At 44.6% G+C, this 13555-nt stretch overlaps 1 protein-coding gene across 1 annotated transcript in view; it reads right to left on the bottom strand.

Annotated features, from left to right (window-relative positions):
- Positions 1-891: 891 nt before the first annotated feature.
- LOC107112606 (polycystic kidney disease 2-like 2 protein) overlaps positions 892-13555 on the bottom strand; it is a 51850-nt gene continuing 39186 nt past the window's right edge. Inside the window, exons 13-15 of the mRNA XM_015413773.1 lie at positions 5548-5671; positions 1608-2062; positions 892-1021 (exon numbers count right to left, since the gene is read on the bottom strand). Coding sequence (XP_015269259.1) covers positions 892-1021; positions 1608-2062; positions 5548-5671 — 709 coding nt within the window. The remainder of the gene's footprint in view (positions 1022-1607; positions 2063-5547; positions 5672-13555) is intronic.

Here is a 13555-nt window from a genome sequence, read left to right as displayed (position 1 = left end):
ATGGGACATTCTTTGTCCAAAAACTGGGAGCGACTCAACCGATCGGCATCGATGTTTTGAGCGTTCGGAATGTGGATCGTGGAAAGCGTGATGGAATGGCGGATGGAGGTCTGCAGCCACCACAGCCATCAGCTTGGTAAAAACCCTTGGGGCAGTGTAGAGTCCAAACAGAAGGACCCGGTATCGATAGTGTGCGTTGCCGACAGCGAAACGCAGTAACTTTCAATGTTGGGGACAGATAGTGACATGAAAATACGCATCCGGGAGATCAACAGAGGTGAGCTACGCAGCCCGGGGAATCAGTGGAAGAATAGATTGTAGGGTGACCGTTTGGAACTTGTGGCATCAAATGTATCGATTCAGATCCCGAAGATCCATAACGGCCCTGAAGCCGCCATCCCTCTTTGGTACGAGGAAATACTTGGAGTAGAAGCCTAGGTTCGTTGCGCTTCCGGGACGACCTCAATGGCGCCTTTGGCTAGAAGCGCAGAAATTTTGGAATCGAGGATCTGGGGGGTGACGACATAATGAGGTAGGTCAGGAGGCGAAACGAACTCTATGCCGTACCCGACCCATAAGATGGTAAGGACCCAGATATTGGTTGAAATTTCTTCCCACGTTCGTAGAAAAGGGAAGAGTCGGGTCCGGACGGGAGAGGTATAAGATGGAGGAGACGGCAGGGGATTGAAGTGGTCAAGCAGACTGCTTGGGCTGCTGGGAGTTTTTAGGGGCCTGTTGGCGCGCCCTATTCAGGTAACAGGAGTCATAGGGCCTGTTTCTCCAATGGGAGGTGGGCGCAGGAGACAGCTGGCGCCTGGCATAATATGGTTTCCAGGAACGGTACCGGCGTCGAGGCATTGATGCCGAGACACCTAGGTTCCGAGCCTGCCTTCAACTATCATCGACAGCCTTTAAGGCCTCGTCAGTGGTAGAGTGGAAGAGACCTTCACCATCGAAGGGGAGGTCCTCAATCCGAAATTTCACATCGGGCTGTAAAGAGGTACCTCTTAGCCAAGCATGGCTACGGAGAAGACAAGAACTTTTGAGGAGCAAGTGACAGCATGATGGACTGAATTAATTTGCTGTTTTGAGATCGTGCAAATATCTGATAACGCTCCTGACAACGTTGGATGGTGATCCTCCAGAATAAACTGTAAGAAGGGACGGACTGCATTAGCCATGTTAAATGCATAAGCCGACAGATATGACAGGTAGGTGTCAATACGAAGAGGCGAAGCAATATATCTTCTTCGCGATAACATCGATTTTGTGGCCCTCGCGATTGGGAGGCGCAGAGTGGCAGGCAGATTGCTTAGATTTCGAGGAAGATTGTACCACCATGGAATTCGGTGGAGGCTGCCTGAAGAGAAACTTCCCAGAGTTTTCTTGGACCTTATAGAGAGCTTCGTATCATCTGGCGACCGGGGCAATCGAAGCGGGATGAACCTATGTCTCCTTGAAAGCAGAAAGGTGGACCGGCAGCAGAGGCAGGACCATAGAAGGCGGGAGGTTGGCCGGAACAAGCTTGTGAATAACATCGGTCACAGCCGGGGATTCAGTGGAACCCTGGACCTGCAGAGGCCATCCTAGTTACAAGTTCCAAATACGCTTTCGGACCTTCAGTTGGTGAAATAGAACCCGAGGCCTGAAGCTCATTGCTGATGTGTGGAACATTGAGTTTGAGGTCTCCCGAATCCAAGTTATCGGAAATCGACATGGGAGAGGAGGATCTCCGCGGTTGAGTGAGATCAGCCGGTATCGAGTCATCAGTAGGGGAATGAAGCCCAGGTCCTGAGGGAGAACACTTTGGGGCCTCCCTAGGTCTCGAGAGCTCAGGAGGCTGGTCAGGAGCCACAGAGCGGGTCAAAGTCATGGACCGAGAACGTCTGGTGTGATCTGATATGCGTAGATGATCAGGATGTTCGAAGTGACGAAGCCGATCATAGTGGTGTCGGCGAGGAGTAGGAGACTTCAGATAATAATACGGATAGTTATCAGGCCGATCTTGTTCATCAGGACACCAATATTGGTAATCAGAAGGCGATCCCGAGGGAGAAGGCAACTGGTGACAAATGAGACGCTTTCGATCATACCGAGATCGAGAATGGTAGCCAACAGAATGCTCCCTGCCCTCCAAATGGTGGATCGGGGTACGGGAGTGTGGCGACGGAGATCGAGAGTCCCGGTGACACGACAAGTCGGGAGCAGTGTTCCCTCTGAGCCGAGTTAGTGTGAGCTAGCTCACAGTTTTTTAGCCTCCGGCTCACACTTTTTCATCTTAGCTCAGGAAGGAGGGCTCCAGAGCAAACTAATTTATGCAGCAGCCCAATTGCTTGCTCACAAGACTCCACAGCTTAGAGGGAGCATTGGTCGGGAGGTGATCTCGTAGATTGACCCAGCGGAATAAGCCCAGATGCTGAAGAGAGCGTAGGCGGTGGTGTTGGAGGCCGCAAAGTGAACTTGTTAGGTACACAGCCACAGCTGGGGTCGATGTCATTAAGCCCGTAATGACGAGTGGGTCGACAGCCGAAGTCAATGACGAGGGCTTGGCTTTCGATTTCGAGGAAGCCTTATCCTCAGGCCGTTTAGAATTCAACTTTGGAGCCGTCTGATTTTTGAGAGACAGTCGAAGCCATGGCAGGGTGCAAAGCTGCCTCTAAGAGCACAGCCCTAAGGCGAGTCTCCTTATCACGTTGAACTTGTCTAGTAAAACTAGCACAATGTCTCCCCACTCTCTCCCTGGCCCTTCCTGGCTTGCCCGCTGAGGCAGGCGAGCCAGCAGAGGGCGGGGGGGGGGCTCCAGCAGCCGGCTGGCTGGGGAAGCAAAAAAAGGGGGGGGAGGCATCTTCATAAACCTCCCCTTCCCTTCCCCAGCTGGCCTGTCAAGGCAGGCTGGGGGAGGGAGCGACGAGAGAAGGGGTTTAAAGTTTAAACCCCTTCTCTCTCGAGTCGCACCACAGTGGCGGCGCAATCTTTCCATTGTATTCTATGGCCCCATAGAATATAATGGAAAGATGACTCTAGAGAGCCCACCTTGGCAGGACAGCTGGGGAAGGGAAGGGGAGGCTTTTGAAGATGCCACCCCCCTTTTTGCTTCCCCTTCTGACATCACTTCCAGAGATATCAGGGGGTGTGGCATATGCTAATGAACTCCTGCAGCTCTACGAAATGACCCCTGGCAAAAGCCATGGACTTTTGAGTCTGTCTAGGTCCCGTCGTTCTGGGAGATCAGCCTGTATCTATATCGTTTCTTGCTAGTGAATTTTTGTCATAAACCTGGAAAATTTCTCTTGCCTCTTTTCAGGCCTACTTTTAGGAAAATTGCTTTTCTTTGGTTCAGGCTGTCACTAGTCTAACGGGTTTAGGCAAGAGCCTAATACAGCATCATTTGAAAAGATTCCTATTTTTTTAAAATAATATTTTTTAATTAAAGCGTAACAACTCATAATCAGAACCAGAACACAGCAAACAATACATCTAGTTCACAAATTAAAACCAAATCAAGGAAGAGAATGTATACAGCTATAGTTACTCTTTTCTAAGCGCTTAAAAGTTTTTTAATGTGGCCAATTATTGTCATCTGAAATATTCTTAGAATTTTGAATTGCTTTTAGTTGGACTATCCTATATACTAATAGCGAACTTGCCCCCGGAGTGCGGATCGCTAAATCAGCGCTCTGGGGGCAGCTGGGGGGCCGGGGGAGGTTTGTGCACTCTTGGGGCAGTCCCCAGGGGTGCACAAAAATGTAAAAACTAAAAAAAAATATCGGGGGGATGTTTAAATCCCCCCGAAAATGAAAGAGCATTCTCTGCGCCTGCGCACAGAACGCTCTGTAGCCGACCTCGCCGCCGCTGCCACTTCGGAGCCGCCCAGGGGGCGGAGGGGAGGTCCGGCTTCGCCGCCGCCGCCTCCGCCACGGAGCCGGACGGCGGGGGGGTGGGGAGACCGGCCTCGCCACTGCCCCCAGCGCCTCCGCCTCGGGGAGATCGAGCAGAGGGGGGGATGGAGGAGATGGAGCTCTTCTCTCCTCCCCCCGCGAATATCGCGGGTCCCCCTCTTGTATATATATATTAGAAATGATTTGCAAAATATTTGAACACCTTGACTTAAAATATTTTATTCATCATGTTAAAATAAAACGTTCCATAATCAATTTTTTTCTTCTTCTTTTTTCAATTTTTCCAATTTTTAGGAAAAAAACAAAAAGGCTTCAGGAAAAAAATGGGGGGGGGAAACGTCCCCCCCCCCGAATTTTTACAGTTTTTTTCCAGGCCTTCACATCTCTAGGAAGGAGGGCTCCAGAGCAAACTGATTTCTGCAGCAGCCAAATCGCTCGTCCACAACTTTAATGCCAGCAGCTCACCAAGTAGAATTTTTGCTCACAAGACTCCACGGCTTAGGGGGAGCCTTGGTATAGAGGGAGGCTTAAGAACATAAGAGAAGCCAAGGTTGGATCAGGCCAATGTCCCATTCCTCCAGAGGCCAGGTCTAGAATATAGTGGGAAGGGGTGGGTAGTACACCTGTTCTCCGGAGGCCAGGTCTACAATATAGTGGGAAGGGGTGGGAAGACCTGGCCTCTGGAGGGGGGGCGCTCCAGGGGGGGGGGGTAATCGAGCCAGGGGGTGGACGGGGGGTGGAGGAGATGGGGGAACCGGCGGGATAGGGGGGGAACTTACCTCCTCCTGCTGCTTCCTCCTCTTCCTCATAGTTGTGGAGCTCCCCCTCTCCCGCGAGTATTGCGGGTCCCCCCCTTGTTGATGATAACTCCCACACCTTTAAGAATCAGTCTAATTCAGGCAATATTGGCTGTTCCCAATAAACATGCAAATTCTCTCCTTGCAGAGGTCAGAGCATATAGTAGTACCTCTCTGGGATCAGTAGTTCTGATATTGACACAATTTAAGAGATACTATTTAGAAAGATTCCTAATTGTAATGTAATTCCATTGTCCTTTAACATGCAGTTCTGGCTTAGAACAGCAAGTCCCAAGTAGTGGAACCAGATTAGTCAGGAACTAGCATTTGCTTCCCATGCACTCTTTCTCCTAATGCTTATGACATTGCTCCCTAAAAGGACAGCTACTGTACTGTGTATGTTGAAGTGCAGCAAGGGTTCCCTTTGCATTTAACAAACTTAGACACAGCTGCTTGAAATAAAATCTAGCACCATGCCCTTTGTCTACTCTGAAAAGCAGCAGCTTTCCATCTTCCTGGGCTGAAATCTTTTAAACTAGAGATGCTGGGGATTAAACTGGCATCTTCTGTAAGCAAAGCAGTAGCTTTATCACTAAGCCAGAGCTCCATTCCACAATGGTGGTTCATCATAAAATCTCTGCCTGCCTGCCTGCCTGCCTTCTTTGCATAGCTCTTAGAACTTCTCTGCCACCAGCAGAAGCACAAGAAATCACACACAAAAAAGTATATTTGTAAGTTTCCCTAATTTTATACTAGCCACAGGATTCAACTGTTCTTGGTACGTCATGATTTTGATCCTTTGTAACCATTAAGGTACTCAGAACTCACTCTTGCTAGCATGTGTGCATTACCGTGCTCATGGCAAGGTCACTCTTGGGCTGCACCACAACTATGGCACTACATTGCATGAAGGTGACAGATGAAGCCTGAACATTTTCTTGAGACAGAGTAGGGTCTTTATTTGTCACGTGATAGCTGGGGGTCACAAACATGAAATTGAGCAAACTCCAGAGGATAGCAGAAGATAGGAGGGCCTGGCGTGGTCCATGGGGACGCGAAGACTCAGACTTGACTGTGTGACTGAACAACAACATAAGGCTAGTCTGATTTAATGCTGTAATTTTATTTTAATCATTTATCATCTTGTAAACCTGCTAAGTTTTCAAGAATATGAAGGGAATTTTAAATGGAGTAAGACTATGAACATCAGAATTAGTGTTAGAAATTATCTCTCAGCTCCAGAGAAGGCAACTCATGTAGAGAAGCCTGTGTAGCAGAAACACAGAGGTTTAATTGGATGTAATTTCAAATGTATTCACAACAGGATTACTTTCAATAGGAAGTACATGTGCATGCTTGGGAGACTGCATTCTCATTTGGATGTTCTTCTGAGTTATGCCTGTTCCTAACACCCATAGGGAAGCCTGCCTTCACAGGCATATTGCCTTTTCTGAATTAGGGCATCTGTCTTTCACTCCTTTCAAGTAGTCCCTTGAATACATAATACTTTAAGAAGTTATCAGGTACAGCCCTGACCTCGATAGCCGAAGCAAACCCGGTCCCATCAGATCTCGGAAGCTAAGCAGGGCTGACTCTGGCAAGTACTTGGAAGGGCAACCTCCAAGGAATACCAGCAGCGGGACACAGTGGCAGGCTAATCAAGCCATCTCTCTGAAAAACATCCAAGCCCCTTGTAGTGGTCACCAGAAGTCAACCATGACTTCCAGGCAAGCACAAAACACACACACAAATATATGTATATAAAAAAGAAGTTCTCTGGTACAAAACTAGAAGACATTTATTTTTCTGTTACATTGGGTTGTCTAACATCTCATTAGTAAGTCATTCTTTGCAATATCTGAAGGGATGCCAGCTTCCTGCATGACATGAAACACTTGCTCTTTTTTTCCTGCCCAAAGGAATAAAAAAACCCAGAACAATTAGTAGTACCAATTTGCCCTTGGCCCTCTTTAAAACTTCTCACCAGATGGAACAAGTTTGGCAGCTCAGATGTTAAACCCAGGCAAGCTGCCACATCAGACACTAGGTGGTGGCAATCAGTAGACCAACTAGTGAGTAGCTACTTTTTATACTTTGTGTAACTTGTCATGCCCATCATTTCCAAATCAAACTGTATGTAAGTTATGGGAAGCAGCATTAATGCCTTACATGTCACCTTGACATTACCTGTAAGAGATTAGTTTTCTATGACTTCTAAGTGATCACATACTGAAAGACAGCCCCCTGCCCGAAATTTCAGTAAACATCAGGAATTCCAACTGCTCATCCCAGGTAGACAACCATGTTCTTCCAACATCAAATACATACATACATTTCCCTATTCCACATTAACGATACATCTCTGAACACAACTAGATTTCCCCAGTTGTGTTTAAACCCCAAAGCAAAATTTCCGCTTTGCCTTTTCACATAGTGAACAAGGCTGAGCAGATGGGGATCTGAGACTTTTTGATTACAGCTGGTTCTTCCATCAAGATCAAGCAGATTTCGCTGCAACAAGCATGTCTGCCAAAGCACTGGCACGGTCAGATACACAAGACAGTTGTGCCTCTCCCCTCTGTCTGTGATGCTTGACAATGGGGTTTAATGTACTGAGAGAGAACTTATGATCACCCATCATGTTTTTTCTGATACTGAGGCAACATGTTGCAAAGGTGTACATTAATGTCATGGTGGTGGCATATTTATCAAAAAAGGGAACTCACACACACAGGCAGCTTCCAATCCATGTACCTTTGGTGAAGAACATCTGCACTGCTATACAAATATTTAGAGCATATTCTGTAAAAAGCGAAGTAGCCCTCAGTACAGGTGTTTCCCTATATGTGTCTGACAATGTCAGAGCAGTAATTAATTGCCGAAGGTGGGGGGGGGGGGGGGGCTCAGCCAGATTGATTGCTATGAACATGCAGTATCCCAGCTCTGAACTTAGGAGCCATGCTTTTCCTGAATGTCATATGTGACAACTTGTGGTGACTCCGGGAAGAAGTAGCAATTGAAAGCTGATGTTATATCTTAGATTTACTTGTCTAGGACAATCGTTTAGTCCAGGGTTAGTTGGTCCCTACAGGTACCTTGCTTTGCCTTCTCTCAGCTCCTTTTGATTTCACATGGTCTTTCATTTGATTAAACCTTTGGCTGTCTTCCATCTCTGATAATCCTATGTCTTGGGTTTGAATTAATTTTTTGTTTTGTCACTAAAAACCCACTCCTTAAAAGCAATAAACGGCTATACCTTAAATCCATTAAAATGTGTAGTGAGGGTGTCATGATGTGTGTGACATGCTGGGGTGGGGGAAAGCATATGACAGTGAAAAACAGGGATTTTAAAATGCCAGTGATTTGAAAATCTCCTAGAAGTATGCTTAATGACATGTAAAAGCATTAGGATGAGGCTGTGCTTGGGCTCCTTTCAAAATTTCTTCCATGGCACAGAAAAAACTGTGGTGGCTTTCCGATGAGTGAAACAATGGCTTTGTTCCTAGTACCAAAACTAATAGTTCACCCACCATGAAAAGGACCTTACACCCTATGACATTACAGTTCTGTTTGCAGTGTTTGCCCAGTATGGAAATATGTACATCAGTTTAAGTGCAGAGAGTGGATTGGGGAGGGGGAATTAGTATATTCCACACAGGGGCTCCTGTATGCTTTGATAAGTGAGAATTATGAATAGGCAGTGTTCTCCATCTGCTTTAGCTGATGCGAAAGTCTCTACCACACCAGTATTTGGACCAAGTACAAAACTTGTCCTGTTATGTTCCATTTGGCTTTAGGGAGAAAAGGGTCAAAAGGATGGCTTATCACTAGGGAAGAATCATGGGGCATTATGCGACTGGTCCTGTCTTTTGCCAAATGAATTACTTAAGGTGCGCCAAATAAACCTGCATGTGATGCAGCATCAGCTGGAAGAATGCTGATGTAGCAGTAATGGAAATGAGATTGAAACCTAATACAACAGGGTCCTCTTAGGCCTGAGCTGTAAAACTGCCCCCTTCCTCTCACCTCTTGCTGTTTCTATTTCTTATCTCCTGATCCTGAACCTTCAGGTAGATTTTTCATAATCAAGTCAAGCCTAGTAGTCACATGTTTCAACTGTTTCTCCAGTTCTGCTGTATATCTGGAAAGCCTAGGGGAGAACAGAAAAAAGAATCCAATATAATGGAAATGCATGCAGCTGATTTACTTGGTTTTACTTGTCTTTTTTGAAGGAAGACAGAGCTCCAGTGGTAAAAATTAGGATTATCAATATAAGGTCCTTTTTCCTTTGCACAGTTTTGCACACTGTTTTTCAGCTTGCTTCTTATGAAACTGCTTTGACCATTATGGAAACCCTTTGTACGTTTTTGGCATTGCATCTAGGAGTCACTTTACATATTCACCTTTATATTGTGGCTAGTGTACTATATAATATTAATCCTATGTGGATCTCTTCTTTCTAAAAGCTTGTATTGTTCTGTTCCCTCTTTTCTTCTGTCAGTGTTCCCACATCCTCTTTTAATTTTTATGCAAAAGGTCACAAAACCAAAATAGGACCCACAGTAAGTAGAAAATACCAAAAACCAATAAATACCATGCTACAGACAAATACAAAGTATCTCAAATAATTTATCTACATTTTTTTATAAATTATTAACCATATTAATTATCATATAAACATTAACACATAGAAAGAATCATATATCCAAACATCTAAGTATCATGTTTTATATCACAAAAGATATTGCACAACCCCTTTATTAATACCTGTCCTCTTTAATTGTACAAAAGTTTTCATTGTAATACCAGACATTCAATTTATTGTTTAATATGCCCCTGCCAGCTTCTATACATAGGATGTTCTATGAGGCCTGTTAAAACAAGGGTCTTGGAACATAAATCACACCTTAAGCACCAAGTGACAGATGCCTCTTTAACAAATCACTTTTTAACCATGAAACATACTCCAGAAGATTTAAGATTCTTTGTACTTAAAGAAATGTAAAATTATCCTTATAATAGGGTGGATATCAATAAACTCTTACATCAACAGGAGGCACGCTATATTTTTTAATTTGATACCTTGGAACCAAATGGTTTGAATCAATATAATGACTTATGTTTTTTGTGAATTACTGCATGAAAGGACAGAGTCTCAAAAAACTTATTTCTAATGCTGTTGAATGGCTTTTAATGGAGGACCATGTCCCTTTAATTGTGCTCTATATAATTATGCAAGGTTAAGGAGAGACTGAACATGCTTTTCACTTTGGAGGAAGCCTTGAGCTCACTAAAAGAGACTTTTTGCAGTGTTCATTTGTGAAATTTGGAAACAACTGTGCATGTGCACAAACGTGAAACGCTTGCCACGCCGCTTCTTTGCCATGCTCCAGCATCGCCGTGTGATCGCCAGCTAACAGCCTAAGCTCGAAGCCCTGGGGGACCGTGCGATCGGGCTGTGGATTGTCTAGATGGCATCCACTGAATGAGGCACTCATGGTGGCGCTTTTAAAAAAAAAAAAGTTTGCGCATGTGCATAGGCATGATATCACGGCCTTGTTTATCCATGCATGCGCAGAAACAATATATATATATATATATATAATTATTTCAGATACTTTGTATTCGTCTGTAGCACAGTATTTATTGATTTTAGCATGCAAAAGGTGCCAGATTGAATTTCTGGCACCCCCCGGTTAAAGGATCCGGCAATAGGTGATAATGCAAGAGTTCTTCCTGGGACCATGGAGAATAGACAAAACTGGGCTAGACAGACCAGTAGCATAGGGCTGCTTTGTGTGTGTATCCTGTCCTCCCCCCCCCCATGCTGTCTTTTCTTCCCCAGTCACATTTGAATGTGTACTGTCTTAAAGGTACAGCAATCTTCCTGTACTTCAGTGGCAGCCCAGTAGATATTTATTTTATTTACAAAATTTGTATCCTGCCTTTCTGCCATTTCAAGGGTTGGCTAACAATTTAAAACATACATTTATTTAGATAGATAAAATCACATCTTAAAACCATTAAAATCAACCCCCTTCCAAAAACATATTAAAACAATTAAAAAACAGTTAAAATACACAGAAACCATAAAAACAACAATTAAAAAACATTGATTAGGAATGAAGGGTAAATTGGATCCATTCCCTCCCACACATGCCATCCCACCAATCAGTGGATATTTTCCCCACAGTCAAAAAAACAAGAACCAAACAGATTGGGAAGCATTTACACATTCCTTTTTTCCTGCAGAAAAATTAGCAGATCAGCCTGAACATGTAAATAGGCTCCAAATGATTGCCCGAGTAACAAGCAGAATGGCAGTCCAATAGCAAATGTTATGCCTCATAGGAAGTATATCCCAGTGGCATCATTTGGATATGTTTTGAACAAAGCCTAATCTGAGTTGGGCTTTTTGAACAATTTTACTGGTTGACTACTATTGACCTTTCCACTTCTTAAAGATGGGCCATTTTGGTGGGCATCAGGTTGGCCTATGACTCACTGCTGTCCCCTGTTGAATGAAATTTGAGTTTCAGGTTCATCTCAACCTAGCATACCTTAAAAAAAACAAACCCAAAAAACAGCCACATCCTCAGGACTGATTTTCAAACTAAACAGGTTGGATCTGGGGTCTTCATTCAGTCTCCAGTGTCACACATGAGTTTCACAATTCCTGCATATAGTGTGCCTGCTTCAGACTGTGGCATGCATGGAGAAGGGTTTCCCTGATGGATCACACGCCCCCCCCCTCCAGATAGTTTCAAGTCAAGACAATGGGGGGGAACCCCTTTTCTATGTATACCACATTCACAATCCAAATTGGGCAGGATGTGTGTGGGAACTGAGACACTCACGTACGACTGTTACATAGGAAACAGGGCAGGACTTTTGTGATGTGGAATTCAGCCCTCAATAAAGTTGGACAGAGCACTGCCTCCGTTTTGAATCCATTATAAAAATATTGTAAAAGGCAAGAGTGTTAGGATGGGATATTGCTCAGGCATGAGCTATTCATTTTAATCATCCTGGACTAGGACAAAGGAGACCCAAGTTCAAATCCCTGCTCTGACTCAAACTAGACACGATGACTTTTAATGAACTGCGTCCAGGTTTCCCACCATACTCTGTACGTGTGCAACCCTCAAATGGAGTAAATACTGGCCCGGGGACATTTTGACTCAGGAAAATGGTTTGTGTGGGCTGGAGGTGGAAATACCTCCTCCCCACACTGTGGTCCCCAATAAAACCAGTCCCCTTTGGCTTTTTAAAAGGCAGCTCTTGTTTGTGTACAGAGAATGCAACCTGGGTCTGGGTTTCTGACTCGTTAAGTCACAATGCCTCGTTTGAGCCTCAGACAATGAAGGTACAAATTCTTACTCAAACTATTCTACTTACAGAATTATGACATTAAAAGAGGAAGGGGGAAAGTTAGGGTGGGGTCAAAAACAGGTCTAACTGATTGCTAAAACAGTGACCATCTTTAGCCAGAGACTATGGTACTGAATGGCATACCTTTGAAATTCTTCAGGAGAAACGGAATACTGTACTCCTGAAGATGAGGCAGGATGACCTCTCTGCCTTCTCTCCTGTCCAAGAAATGAACAGCCACTGTCATTTTCAAAAGGAAAAATGGCCATAATGGAACAGTTTTTTCTGTATGTGCACCTTCTGTGTGATGCGCTTGCTCCAGGAAAAGAAAGATGTTGCAGCTGTCAAAGCAAGATACTTTCTACTAAAGAGATGCTCTGTCTTCTGATTTATGTAAATAAAAGGCTTGAAAAGGAGGATTTATGAATGGCTGTGTGAATGCAATGATTTGCAGGAGCACAGAAAAACTGGACTGGGGGTTAGGATGCAGAATTCTCCTTCCTGACAAGGCCATCTTCAATTTATTTAAAAGAGCCATATTTCTAGCCTTTATGTGCTTGGAAATGTCTGCAACAACTGGTGGTTTCCTTCACATGACTAGCAAAATGCAAAAGAAGAATTATACAATTGTGTTTTGTGCATAACTTGTACAGGTTGCAGAATTCAGCTTGGTGCAGAATTTTGATTGCCTTAGCACAGTATTTTAGAGGTAGAATTCTACCCCCTGAACTAGATGCAAGAAGAACCCTCAGGAACGATCTTTGGCACTTACCGTGAGGGGTCCTTCTACTCTGAGGTAAGGAGGACATCTTGGGTGATTCCCACCATCCTATCAGGGAGAGGCAGGAACAAATTTCTTTCTTCCTCTTCCTGTGTGGATTGGGAACGCCCCCTCTTCAGTTAGGGTGACTCCCAGCAGCAGTACTGGAAAAAACACTCTTTCCTAATACTAAGTAATCTGAAGAACTGTAAACGAGAATAGAGTTGTTAATAGTAACAAACCAGGGAATGAGCGTGAGGATCCCGGATCCCTGAAAGAACTATATACATAAACAGTAAACTCAGAAATATAGAGTAGATAAAGGCCACACTCAGAGAGTTCAGACACAATCATAGAAATAGAGAAAAAACCTACTCGGGTGGGGCAAGATGTTCTCCTTACCTCAGAGTAGAAGGACCCCTCACGGTAAGTGCCAAGGGTCGTTCTCCCTCTGAGGCGGAGGACATCTTGGGTACTTACATAGCAGTACCCTATGCCATGGGTGGGAGATCAGTCTCCTCTCCTATGACATGTTGTAAAACTCTCCTTCCAAATGAAGCATCTGCAGAATTGAAGATATTCAGTTTATAGTGTCTAATGAATGTTTACACAGAGGACCAGGTGGCTGCTCAACAGACCTCTTCAACCGATGCATTTTTGGCTAAGGCTGCATTGGTGGATGCACTCCTGACTGAATGGGCTGTGACCCCTGAGGGCACCGCAAAATG

The sequence above is a fragment of the Gekko japonicus genome, unplaced genomic scaffold (genome assembly GCF_001447785.1).
Source record: "Gekko japonicus isolate JY-2015 unplaced genomic scaffold, Gekko_japonicus_V1.1 scaffold863, whole genome shotgun sequence".
Classification (NCBI taxonomy): Eukaryota; Metazoa; Chordata; class Lepidosauria; order Squamata; family Gekkonidae; genus Gekko; species Gekko japonicus.
The sequence above is the reverse complement of the archived record's forward strand: the minus strand, read 5'-3'. Positions and strand labels throughout refer to the sequence as shown.